Below are 13,911 nucleotides of genomic sequence, written 5' to 3'. Positions count from 1 at the left end.
AATAACCTAAACTATTCATGCAAGATCTTTCAGAAAAACGAATAATTGATTATTGTTATCATAATCAAAAGAAGTACTAAACCACAAGGATTATACAGTGAGCGAATAATTGAAAAATGTGAATTAGAAGGCACATCAATTTTTGGGCTCGACTATATTCGACAAGTTTTTTATTAATTTTCTGTATACAAAAAAAAAAGTGTATTGCACACAGACAGGGATTATGTAGGGCACATTTCTCAGGTAAGTCAACTTATGGCAGATATGAAATACAGTAAACCCTCACTATAACAGACTACCAGAGCTTGTAATGACCACATGGTGGAGAGAGAAGAGATTGTTTTGCCATGATAGTAACAACTGTCAATTCTATAACTGACAGACTTCATCTGTTGCTTCCAAATCAACTGACCCACCCAATTTTGTTTTGTATTTTCAAAGTACGTTACACCAAGGGTTCATCTACATTTGGAAATGGGGTTTCATTGGTAAATGAGTAAATGCAAATTCAAGTAACTACACACATTACAGTCAGAGGCTGTTCTATATGCAGTCTTAATTATACTGCTCTCCAGTGAATAAACAAGGAAAAAAAATACACTTACAAATGACTGGAATCTCGCAAATTTCAGTGATACATGGGAGTGTGCATTTTTATCTTCCCGGTCTTGACACTGCTGGAGGCAACGTGAAAAAATTTCTTTTGCAGCTCCTAAGTTGTTTCTCCGTCGTTCAACCCCAGCAGCCTGCATCCATGCCTCTAAGCTACCAGGTACACGAGCCTGGATGTCTTCAAGGATTTCCAGTGAGCGGTCACTATTACCTAAACAAAAATTTATTTTGAATAATGCAGCATCCAAGACTAAATGTGAGAAGGATGATAGAGCAAGCAAACCTCAATGTAACAGTCAAGTCCTCTCATACACAGACATTAGAAAAGATGTACCACTATATGGAGGATGCGAGCAATCATCCTTTTCTAAATGAATAACTAGAAATTAGAAGTATTATAATAATACCAATATCAAAGCTTAATTCTAACCTTTCTCCTCTTCAAAAGCTGCCCAAGAGAGATGTGGGCGGAATCTCTCTCGCAGGTGGATAATGCACGCCCTTTGGTATACTGATCGGATTTCTTCTTCCCCAGCTCCTGCTTCTTCTAAATACCGAACATACTGAAAAGCATAATATTCAGATAAGTCACAACAATAGCATTACATTAACAACATATATTCTTGATATAACCATATTCACATATAATGTTGACAATGCTACAAAGGTTTCACATAATGTTAGTGTTGGGGAGGTGTGTGGGTTAAAAAAAAAATACAATCTGATAAAAGTGGGAATTACCACAACTGCTCTTTGCTGATGACAATACTTTTGAAAGATTCAGACGAGAAACTGCATAAGTTGGAAGAGAAATCTGGGAAAAGGTGCAAAAGAAGGGAGTTAAAAGTAACAGAGAGAGCAAGTTGAAGAGCAAGACAATGTCAAAGCAATGAACAAGTAGACCTTTGATTAATGTGCGATCTATTAACACTTTCGGGTTAACATGACTGAAAAGTTGTTGCATATTTTCTTTGAATATGTTGTATTTTTCACTTATCACAGAGTACAGTAGGACCCTGCTTTACGGTGTTCCACTAATACAGACATTTCAAATTATGACCAAAACTCGCTATATGGCTCCTCCTGTCTTTCTAATATGGTCACCACGCCCCACCCGGTTTGCTTACATTCTCCGTGACCATGACTCTCCATTATGTTTGGAAACTTTCCAAAATTTCAAGTGTTTTAAAGTTATTTCATACTTTATATGGGTATTTTTTTATTTTTTTCACAAGTCAGCCATCTCCCATCAAGGCAGGGTGACCCAAAAAGAAAGAAAATCCCTAAAAAGAAAATACTTTCATCATCATTCAACACTTTCACCTCACTCATACATAATCACTGTCTTTGCAGAGGCGCTCAGATACGACAGTTTAGAAGTCCCTCCAAACTGTCAATATCCCAAACCCCTCCTTTAAGGTGCAGGCATTGTACTTCCCATTTATACTTATGTGTAACTGTACCTAAATAAACTTACACACTGTGCTGGCATGCAGGTACACATTAAAATCACTTAGAGTGTCTTAGTCTTGAGGATGCCACATTAATAATGATAACAACAATAATGATGGTAGGACTGCTGGTGTCCTTTTTTTGTCTCAGAAACATGCAAGATTTCAGGTACATCTTGCTACTTCTACTTACACTTAGGTAACACTACACATACATTTATTTTTTTTTTCCCAACAAGTCGGCCGTCTCCCTCCGAGGCAGGGTGACCCAAAAAGAAAGAAAATCCCCAAAAAGAAAATACTTTCATCATTCAACACTTTCACCTCACTCACACACAATCACTGTTTTTGCAGAGGTGCTCAGAACACAACAGTTTAGAAGCATATACATATAAAGATACACAACCTATCCCTCCAAACTGCTAATATCCCAAAACTCCTCCTTTAGAGTGCAGGCATTGTACTTCCCATTTCCAGGACTCAAGTCCGGCTACATAAAAATAACCGATTTCCCTGAATCCCTTCACTAAATAATACTCTGCTCACACTCCAACAGATCGTCAGGTCCCAAATACCATTCGTCTCCATTCACTCCTATTGAACATGCTCATGCATGCCTGCTGGAAGTCCAAGCCCCTCGCCCACAAAACCTCCCTTACCCCTTCCTTCCAACCTTTTCGAGGACGACCCCTACCCTGCCTTCCTTCTTCTACAGATTTAAATGCTCTCCATGTCATTCTGTACAAGCATATAAACCATACCCCCGGCCGGGATTGAACCCGCGGTCATGAGTCTCAAAACTCCAGCCCGTCGCGCTAGCCACTAGACCAGCTAGCCACAATAAGATTCATCCAACTAGGTATATTTCTACACGGCCACGCTAGCTGGAGATTCGTCTGTAAAAACTTGCATTTGTGGTCACAGAGGTGCCTGTGCTAACTTTCCTATGGTGTAGAAATATACCTAGTTGGATGAATCTTATTGTGGCTAGCTGGTCTAGTGGCTAGCGCGACGGGCTGGAGTTTTGAGACTCTATGACCGCGGGTTCAATCCCGGCCGGGGGTATGGTTTATTTGCAATCGTGTCATTACGATTTCTTAAGTCATGTACAAGCATATATATACACACCCCTCTGGGTTTTCTGCTATTTTCTTTCTAGTTCTTGTTCTTGTTTGTTTCCTCTTATCTCCATGGGGAAGTGGAACAGAATTCTTTCTCCGTAAGCTATGCATGTTGTAAGAGGCGACTAAAATGCCAGGACCAAGGGGCTAGTAACCCCTTCTCCTGTATAAATTACTAAATTTGAAAAGAGAAACTTTTGTTTTTCTTTTTGGGCCACCCTGCCTCGGTGGGATACGGCCGGTTTGTTGAAAGAACAACAATAATACAGTGGACCCCCGGATATCACAGTCGTCAGATTTCGTAATACACGTATTTGGTAATCGTAACATTTTTTTGTCAAAATATTGGCTCAGTGATTGTCATTTAGGTCGGTAATAGTCATTTGTCCCGAACGCGTCCGAGCGGCCCCACTCGTCATTTAGTGTCAGTGTGCCATTATTTATCAGCCAGCGAGCACGATCCCACGTGTTCATACGATGCATTTCGTAATATTCCATTCGTTTTAGTGCTTGCAACTGCTAAATCAGCCACCATGGGCCAAAAGAAAGCTCCAAGTGCCAGCCCTTTGGTAAAGAGGGCAATGAACATGGTAGAATTCAAGAAAGAATACACCAGCCAGGGTACTTCCCCACACATACAATTTGATCTGAGTGGGACTTGCGCACGAGTGAATAGAATTATCAAAGCTTATTGCTTGGGGAGCATTGAAAATTGGGTTGGGCAAATACGATTCTGTTAGTGGAATGGTTTGTGAAGGACGTACCTAGTACGCATGGGCCAACAGGCCTGCTGCAGTGTTCCTGCCTTATGCTCTATGTACACCAGCTAAGGAAATTGCTTCAGAGGAGGAGAAAAAGAGAGGGAAGACGGTGCCTTCTTCAAAGATTAAGGATATTTGTACAAAGTAAAGTGAGGTGCAAACATTTGTGGAGGAACATCACCCTAACCCTCTCCCTTCCTCCCATCTTCCATACACCAACAAGTCTTCAATAAAGGTGATATTATTGTATTGTACTTGATTTCTGTCTTTTCTGTAGGTAAATCTATATTTAATCTATAAAAAAATAATTTTTGTTAATACTTTTAGATGCCTGGAACGGATTAATTAGATTTACGTTATTTATGGGGAAAATGAATTTGGATATCATCAAATTCGACTTTAGTCACTCTCTGGAACGGATTAATTATGATAACCGGGGGTCCACTGTACTACACAATAATAATCACTCTGAGGTGCACTAAATGTTGTATATTACATTAATATAAACATTTTCATTAATCCATCTATGATATTTTTTCAAAATATAATAAACATGCTACATAACATATAAACATGAGAAATACACCCCACAGTAGAATAAAGTAACAAATATGAGATGTTAGGTGTAGATGAACATTTATCAACCATAACTAGATGTGTTATAGGTAGCAGGTTGGTAGACAGCAACCACCCAGGGGGGTACTACCATCCTGCCAAGTGAGTGTGAAACGAAAGCCTGTAATTGTTTTACATGATGGTAGGATTGCTGGTGTCTTTTTATTCTGTCTCATACACATGCAAGATTTCAGGTACGTCTTGCTACTTCTACTTACACTTAGGTCACACTTCACATACATGTACAAGCATATATACACGCACCCCTCTGGGTTTTCTTCTATTTTCTTTCTAGTTCTTGTTCTTGTTTATTTCCTCTTACCAACATGGGGAAGTGGAACAGGATTCTTCCTCTGTAAGCCATGCGTGTTGTAAGAGGCGACTAAAATGCCAGGAACAAAGGGCTAGTAACCCCTTCTGTACATATTACTAAATGTAAAAGGAGAAACTTTCGTTTTTCCTTTTGGGCCACCCCACCTCGGTGGGATACAGCCGATGTGTTGAAAGAAAGAACTAGATGTGTTTGTCTGTTTTACATCCTTTACATCTCTCTCCTCTCTTATTTATTCGTCTTACTTCATTTATTCACCTCACCCTACATTAAGACTACAAATTTTTTAAGGAAATTAATGAATGTACTGTATATGCATTTTATCGCTCTGGGAAACTTTAAATGTCATAGTATATTAAGTGTGGGTGGGGTGGGCTGGGGTAGGCTGACCTGGCTGGCTACCATACCTCCCACACCTGACTTCCTACATATAAATACAACTCACCTCTCACCCTACATTAAGACTATATATTTTAAGGTAAGTAATGAGTGCACTGTATGTGTATTTTACTTTTTATTGTTTTTAATGCCTAGTTCTATTGCTAACTTAATATATGTTAGTGTAAACTTGTTATCTGGCATTTATATGCATTTATAAGTGGAAAAAATGGTGTTCCACTTTCCTGCAATGTTCACTTTCCAGTAGAAGCTTGGAACCTAACTTGCCATATAAGTGGGGCCCTACTGTAAATGTAAGGGAAAATATGGAACTACGCGACTTTATTCCCCTCAGACTCATGGTGAGCCTATGGGAAAAGCTACTGTCATGAAGGAAGGCCTACTTAACGCACACAACCTGCCTCACCTCAGTTCTCCGTGCACGTGTGCCCAACACACACTCAACCAGTTACTGAATCTATTTTTTATCTTTTCATCATCCTATCTTGTCTCAGGATAGCAAACATGGCACCCAAGTGGAATGCAAAAGATCCTGGAGGTGTAAAGTAGCAACACAAACTTGAGTCTTGTAGTTTTGAGGAAAATCAACATATTTAAAAATACTAAGCAAGTGAACTGAACCATACCACGGGCGGGGTTAGAACCCGCGATCAGATCGCGGGGTGTTTCCCCGCCCCGGGTGTGGTTTATTTGCAATCATGTCATTATGATTTCGTGAGTCAAGTGAAATGACAAAAAACCAAGGATGCACAACTTAATTTTAACTTAAAAAGCCTTAGTGATATAAAACAGCATGTGGTGAGGAAGGCAGCCCTGAACAAGTGCTTGTTTGGCAGGTTCCACAAGTTCAAAACATGCCATCAGCTTGCTACCTTGCAGTAATGCATCAGGCAATTATAAGTAAAAGCCCATTCTTATTAACTGCCCCAAGACTCCACATGCTTTGTAAGATACAGATAAAATCACCTTACCTGCTATTTGAAGTTAAAATTAATCAGCATGGATGAGAGGAACTATTTATCGACAGCTTTAAGATCGCTACTGTGGGAGTCATGCTTTACCTACAGAGGAAGAACCTTGCATTCAAAGTTCTCTATAGTGTTGATTAATTCCCATACTCACCTAGAATTCTTGGAGGACATGCATCAACATGTAAAAATTGTCTTTACCACCAAACACATCTTTAATATAACCACTGGATCAAGGAGTTATCAAGACATCTAATCCTTTCACTATCTCCCATCTATATCATTGACACCAGTGTTGCTCATGTAGCTCTACATTTCAACTGCAGCCCCTCAAATTCTGGCCTTGACACGAGAGACTGGGTCTCTGCAGCAAGTACAAATAGTATAAAAAAAAAAATTCTGCCTCGTGCAGTGCATGACTGATGGAAAATGCAAACAGTGACTTAAAGATGTTTTCCAGGGTTTTAATGGCCATTTCTTGGTATTAATTGATAGAATGGATCAAAACCACCTCTAGCAAATTAGAGATGATTTTAGTTGGCTTCTGCCCATAAAGTAGCTTGAAATTTGGGTCAAAGTGGCAGAAATATTTGATTTTCTGGCAATTTTCCTAAGGAAGAGTAGGGTGCCACACCTAGCCTCTCCCCACCCCTCGTCTGTTTTTTTTTTTTTATTTTTTTTACAGAGTGTTTCAATTATTAGGATGGCCTAAATCATGACCAGTTATTCTCAGTTTTATTTTATTATCTGGGAAATAGGGTAAAACCAAGTTTTTGTGTGGTTATGTAATCAAAATGGAGAGCAAGTATTATACAGGAGAGGCCTACAGCATTTATTTTGGACTTTTTTAAACTGGAATTGTTTGAATTTTGAAAAGTGGCCAAATTACTGACTTTTGTGCACATTATTGGGCAGTTTTGATACCTGAATGCACACTGTCTTATGCTCAGTTGATACAAAAGAACACACTTGAGAAATAGCTGGGAATTAAACCACAAAACTAGTTTTGCTCCTGTAACTGCTAAACACAAACAAATTTGAAAACAAAAACTACCTAGAGTACTGGGCCCTTATCAAAGAAAGATAAAACCAAGAATGACAAAGTAAAGACAATACTGAGGATGCAGTACAACATGATCAAGATTGACATCCAAAGAAGATACAAAAAAACGTCATTGCACTCGTTCCCAGTAGCCTGGGCTTAAGAGTAAAACAATCTCAGCATAAAGTATTCAATATAGACAATTTTAAACACTGGTGGAATCCCCAACTAACTAAAGAGCTGAAATAGGCTCCCTTCATAAAGGTGGTAGTAAAGCAATCTCACACCTATAGACCAATAGCACTAACATTATACACTGATAAATTTAGTAGGTAGTAGGTTGGTAGACAGCAACCACCCAGGGAAGTACTACCGTCCTGCCAGATGACTGTGAAACAAAAACCTGTAACTGTTTTGCATGATGGTAGGATTGCTGGTTTCTTTTTCTGTCTCATAAACACGCTAAGATAACAGGGATATCTTGCTACTCCTACTTACACTTTGGTCACACTTCACAGACACGCACATGCATATATATATATACATACATCTAGGTTTTTCTCCTTTTTCTAAATAGCTCTTGTTCTTTTTTATTTCTTCTATTGTCCATGGGGAAGTGGAAAAGAATCTTTCCTCCGTAAGCCATGCGTGTCGTATGAGGCGACTAAAATGCCGGGAGCAATGGGCTAGTAACCCCTTCTCCTGTATACAATTACTAAAAAAGAGAAGAAGAAAAACTTTATAAAACTGGGTTGCTTAAATGTGCGTGGATGTAGTGCGGATGACAAGAAACAGATGATTGCTGATGTTATGAATGAAAAGAAGTTGGATGTCCTGGCCCTAAGCGAAACAAAGCTGAAGGGGGTAGGAGAGTTTCAGTGGGGGGAAATAAATGGGATTAAATCTGGAGTATCTGAGAGAGTTAGAGCAAAGGAAGGGGTAGCAGTAATGTTAAATGATCAGTTATGGAAGGAGAAAAGAGAATATGAATGTGTAAATTCAAGAATTATGTGGATTAAAGTAAAGGTTGGATGCGAGAAGTGGGTCATAATAAGCGTGTATGCACCTGGAGAAGAGAGGAATGCAGAGGAGAGAGAGAGATTTTGGGAGATGTTAAGTGAATGTATAGGAGCCTTTGAACCAAGTCAGAGAGTAATTGTGGTAGGGGACTTGAATGTTAAAGTAGGAGAAACTTTTAGAGAGGGTGTGGTAGGTAAGTTTGGGGTGCCAGGTGTAAATGATAATGGGAGCCCTTTGATTGAACTTTGTATAGAAAGGGGTTTAGTTATAGGTAATACATATTTTAAGAAAAAGAGGATAAATAAGTATACACGATATGATGTAGGGCGAAATGACAGTAGTTTGTTGGATTATGTATTGGTAGATAAAAGACTGTTGAGTAGACTTCAGGATGTACATGTTTATAGAGGGGCCACAGATATATCAGATCACTTTCTAGTTGTAGCTACACTGAGAGTAAAAGGTAGATGGGATACAAGGAGAATAGAAGCATCAGGGAAGAGAGAGGTGAAGGTTTATAAACTAAAAGAGGAGGCAGTTAGGGTAAGATATAAACAGCTATTGGAGGATAGATGGGCTAATGAGAGCATAGGCAATGGGGTCGAAGAGGTATGGGGTAGGTTTAAAAATGTAGTGTTAGAGTGTTCAGCAGAAGTTTGTGGTTACAGGAAAGTGGGTGCAGGAGGGAAGAGGAGCGATTGGTGGAATGATGATGTAAAGAGAGTAGTAAGGGAGAAAAAGTTAGCATATGAGAAGTTTTTACAAAGTAGAAGTGATGCAAGGAGGGAAGAGTATATGGAGAAAAAGAGAGAAGTTAAGAGAGTGGTGAAGCAATGTAAAAAGAGAGCAAATGAGAGAGTGGGTGAGATGTTATCAACAAATTTTGTTGAAAATAAGAAAAAGTTTTGGAGTGAGATTAACAAGTTAAGAAAGCCTAGAGAACAAATGGATTTGTCAGTTAAAAATAGGAGAGGAGAGTTATTAAATGGAGAGTTAGAGGTATTGGGAAGATGGAAGGAATATTTTGAGGAATTGTTAAATGTTGATGAAGATAGGGAAGCTGTGATTTCGTGTATAGGGCAAGGAGGAATAACATCTTGTAGGAGTGAGGAAGAGCCAGTTGTGAGTGTGGGGGAAGTTCGTGAGGCAGTAGGTAAAATGAAAGGGGGTAAGGCAGCCGGGATTGATGGGATAAAGATAGAAATGTTAAAAGCAGGTGGGGATATAGTTTTGGAGTGGTTGGTGCAATTATTTAATAAATGTATGGAAGAGGGTAAGGTACCTAGGGATTGGCAGAGAGCATGCATAGTTCCTTTGTATAAAGGCAAAGGGGATAAAAGAGAGTGCAAAAATTATAGGGGGATAAGTCTGTTGAGTGTACCTGGTAAAGTGTATGGTAGAGTTATAATTGAAAGAATTAAGAGTAAGACGGAGAATAGGATAGCAGATGAACAAGGAGGCTTTAGGAAAGGCAGGGGGTGTGTGGACCAGGTGTTTACAGTGAAACATATAAGTGAACAGTATTTAGATAAGGCTAAAGAGGTCTTTGTGGCATTTATGGATTTGGAAAAGGCGTATGACAGGGTGGATAGGGGGGCAATGTGGCAGATGTTGCAAGTGTATGGTGTAGGAGGTAGGTTACTGAAAGCAGTGAAGAGTTTTTACGAGGATAGTGAGGCTCAAGTTAGAGTATGTAGGAAAGAGGGAAATTTTTTCCCAGTAAAAGTAGGCCTTAGACAAGGATGTGTGATGTCACCGTGGTTGTTTAATATATTTATAGATGGGGTTGTAAGAGAAGTAAATGCGAGGGTCTTGGCAAGAGGCGTGGAGTTAAAAGATAAAGAATCACACACAAAGTGGGAGTTGTCACAGCTGCTCTTTGCTGATGACACTGTGCTCTTGGGAGATTCTGAAGAGAAGTTGCAGAGATTGGTGGATGAATTTGGTAGGGTGTGCAAAAGAAGAAAATTAAAGGTGAATACAGGAGAGTAAGGTTATGAGGATAACAAAAAGATTAGGTGATGAAAGATTGAATATCAGATTGGAGGGAGAGAGTATGGAGGAGGTGAACGTATTCAGATATTTGGGAGTGGACGTGTCAGCGGATGGGTCTATGAAAGATGAGGTGAATCATAGAATTGATGAGGGAAAAAGAGTGAGTGGTGCACTTAGGAGTCTGTGGAGACAAAGAACTTTGTCATTGGAGGCAAAGAGGGGAATGTATGAGAGTATAGTTTTACCAACGCTCTTATATGGGTGTGAAGCGTGGGTGATGAATGTTGCAGCGAGGAGAAGGCTGGAGGCAGTGGAGATGTCATGTCTGAGGGCAATGTGTGGTGTGAATATAATGCAGAGAATTCGTAGTTTGGAAGTTAGGAGGAGGTGCGGGATTACCAAAACTGTTGTCCAGAGGGCTGAGGAAGGGTTGTTGAGGTGGTTCGGACATGTAGAGAGAATGGAGCGAAACAGAATGACTTCAAGAGTGTATCAGTCTGTAGTGGAAGGAAGGCGGGGTAGGGGTCGGCCTAGGAAGGGTTGGAGGGAGGGGGTAAAGGAGGTTTTGTGTGCGAGGGGCTTGGACTTCCAGCAGGCATGCGTGAGCGTGTTTGATAGGAGTGAATGGAGACAAATGGTTTTTAATACTTGACGTGCTGTTGGAGTGTGAGCAAAGTAACATTTATGAAGGGATTCAGGGAAACCGGCAGGCCGGACTTGAGTCCTGGAGATGGGAAGTACAGTGCCTGCACTCTGAAGGAGGGGTGTTAATGTTGCAGTTTAAAAACTGTAGTGTAAAGCACCCTTCTGGCAAGACAGTGATGGAGTGAATGATGGTGAAAGTTTTTCTTTTTCGGGCCACCCTGCCTTGGTGGGAATCGGCCGGTGTGATAATAAAAAAAAATAATAAAAAAAAATTTAGTTTTAAGCTTTGAGAAATATACAAGTGTCAATACTAATCAGGACAATAAGGATTTTATTACCTATGTCATGGAAATCTACAGTGTGCAACCAATACCAAAATAAAAGCATAATTATATTAAATTTCTTTTATATAAAAATTTATTTAATTTTTTCATTCATTAACTTACCCTCATCCAAAATTCCTCATAAAAGGCACAGGCAATGAGGCACCTTTCAAATAACACTCTTATTCGAGCTGCATTCATCTGCTTGATTTCATAATCCAAGTAATTTCTCCAGGCAGTTAGCTGACTCTTCTCCAAGGGCTTAACATGAAAGTACGGCCTTTTGATAGCATCTTCGTAGCTCCAGAGTGCCTTAACTTCAATCACATTGGTGTCATGAATTTTCTGCCGTGCTGCTATGATGCTCTTTTGCAGGGCTTTGGTTTCTTCATCCTAAAACAAAGACAAAAATTTTATACTTCTAATAATGTAAAGTCAGTGAACTTCTCAAATATTGAAGATGGTAACATCCACATGGGTTCTTCACTGAGTAAAATCTGTATTTCTTATGTAAATATCAGACTTTTTCATAACAAAACGGAGATCGAGGCATATGTATTGTCTATGATTTACCATGATTATGGATCTCTTCAAGGCCAATCCTTTCTGTTAAGCTCACTCTACCTGCAATATAGGAAATTATCTTAACTATGGACAGTTAATTTAGTATAATTTGTATGTCACTGATATATGACTGCATGAATGATTTAACTTTAGTAGATTCAACCTCCCATATTTACTTTGGGTAGGTAACAAATGCCATTGCACCTTGTGTTTGCCTTATGTATCAAATTATCAATAACATATACGAAGCATATTCAATACTCTGAAGGAGTAGTCATTAACAAGTGAAGGACACTCGGGAAGAGCACAAATATGGATATTGCAATATGTCAATCTTAATATAACAAATTATACAATGCATCAGTCAACTTAAAACTGCTTGGGATCAACAAATTATGCCCAGTGGAGGTATCCAATACTTCTAAGGAAAATTAACTACTAAACATTAACAAACCGCAACTATGCTACAGACAATTTATGCATTAATGTTAACTAAGAGTAAATACTGTTTATGAGTAAAGATCACAATATTTCCTTAACTACTATTATCATTTGCTCAATGACTGTTCTCTTACTTTAAACAGCATTCTCAATGGAAAACCAAGGCACTTATTGGACTGCCACACATTTATTATTTCAACAGTGCTTGCATACTCATCTATTAGCTCCTTATGCTTCCCCTCTTTTCCCTTGTGCATTCTATTACCTTGATTCTTAAGATGTCATACTGAAGTGGGAGAACCAACTTTGATGAAACCTGCCAGGTAGGTTGGGCAAAGGAAAAAAAAATAATGAAGACAGGCTAAAAGCAAAAATTACATCAGGATTCACAATAATTTTTCACTGACAATTATTTTATATGAAGAATTTAGAATATAACTTGACAGTCAAAGCAAAAGTTCTGCACAGGGTGGGGATTCGGACTTTTTTTTTTTTTTTTTTAGTTGAAGATTCAAAGCAATAGTAATTGTGATTAATGACTGCTGCAATAAATGCCATTTGCTGGCATTAACTTTAAATGTTTACAACCCATGTTAAGCAAGAGAAAGTGAATGACTTTTAGCAATTCCAGCTTATATATTAGAATGCATTACAGCTTATACATTTAAAAAGGCTGGTAATCATATTTGTAACCTATTCAATATAATATTAACTTTTTGTATCATTACACATCTTTATGCACTCAAAGACAGTACAATATTACCTCGATTTAAAAGGGCTCTTTCCTAATTACTTTAAGTTAAACTAAACTGTTTATGACCAAAAATTGACATAAATGAAGTTCAAGGATAAATGAGCAAAAGCGTGTGGGGGGGAAATGCATTTTGTGCTTCCATACCAAGCAACACGAGAGACCAAACTCAAAATTTCAAGTTAGGTTGCATAAAGTCAGTGTTTTTAAATAAAAATTTGCTATTTTAAAAATCCCAGAAATATGAAAAATTATAATAACTAAATCATTAAATACACTGCTGCTTTGCCATTTACCAATGTCAAGACATTAATAGTCATTTGAAACTATGGCAGTCATAAAGGGTTTCACTAATAAGCTTCATCTGCAGTTGTGTTCAAATTAGTTCAAATACTAAATGCCCACCAATAAGATTATATGGTCAGAATGAAGTACAACTGTACTGAATGTCTTGTGTGTAATAGATCTGCTTTTTAATGAGAATCTTATTCTCTGTTCAAAGCAAGGGAGGGCTGAATGGTAAACAAAAATGGTCTACAGAAATGGGAATCTTTCAAATATTTGTTGCTGCAAACATACAGAAATTCCCTAACTTACAATGTTCCAACTAATGATGTTCAACACTTAAAACACTGGCACTTTGGAATTAATTACAGAACACTCACAACATATGCAATTGCAATTCACACTATTGGCAACTCCTCCTCTAAATTTTGTTTCCAGGATCAATAGTTGTAAGAAAGTGGTTGTACTCTTGTGCATTTAAGTTCTGGGCACATAACTCATCATTAGAAAAACTACTTTGTCACACAAAGGAATATTTAACTTCCACACCTAAGGCAAGGTTATTATTATTTTAGGGAAAGACCTAG

General features: G+C 38.5%; 1 protein-coding gene across 4 annotated transcripts in view; it reads right to left on the bottom strand.

Annotated features, from left to right (window-relative positions):
• The window catches only part of Prp39 (pre-mRNA processing factor 39), an 85,070-nt gene that overhangs the window by 23,196 nt on the left and 47,963 nt on the right, over nucleotides 1–13,911 (bottom strand). For 3 of the 4 annotated variants that reach the window (XM_053781851.2, XM_053781852.2, XM_070089897.1), the window contains exons 8-11: nucleotides 12,554–12,604; nucleotides 11,407–11,676; nucleotides 1,043–1,175; nucleotides 606–823 (exon numbers count right to left, since the gene is read on the bottom strand). In XM_053781851.2, coding sequence (XP_053637826.1) covers nucleotides 606–823; nucleotides 1,043–1,175; nucleotides 11,407–11,676; nucleotides 12,554–12,604 — 672 coding nt within the window. The remainder of the gene's footprint in view (nucleotides 1–605; nucleotides 824–1,042; nucleotides 1,176–11,406; nucleotides 11,677–12,553; nucleotides 12,605–13,911) is intronic. The other variant, XM_070089898.1, reaches the window with a different exon arrangement.

This window comes from Cherax quadricarinatus, chromosome 30 (assembly GCF_038502225.1).
Source record: "Cherax quadricarinatus isolate ZL_2023a chromosome 30, ASM3850222v1, whole genome shotgun sequence".
NCBI lineage: Eukaryota > Metazoa > Arthropoda > Malacostraca > Decapoda > Parastacidae > Cherax > Cherax quadricarinatus.
Note: the sequence above shows the minus strand (reverse complement) of the source record. Positions and strands in the feature narration are given on the sequence as shown.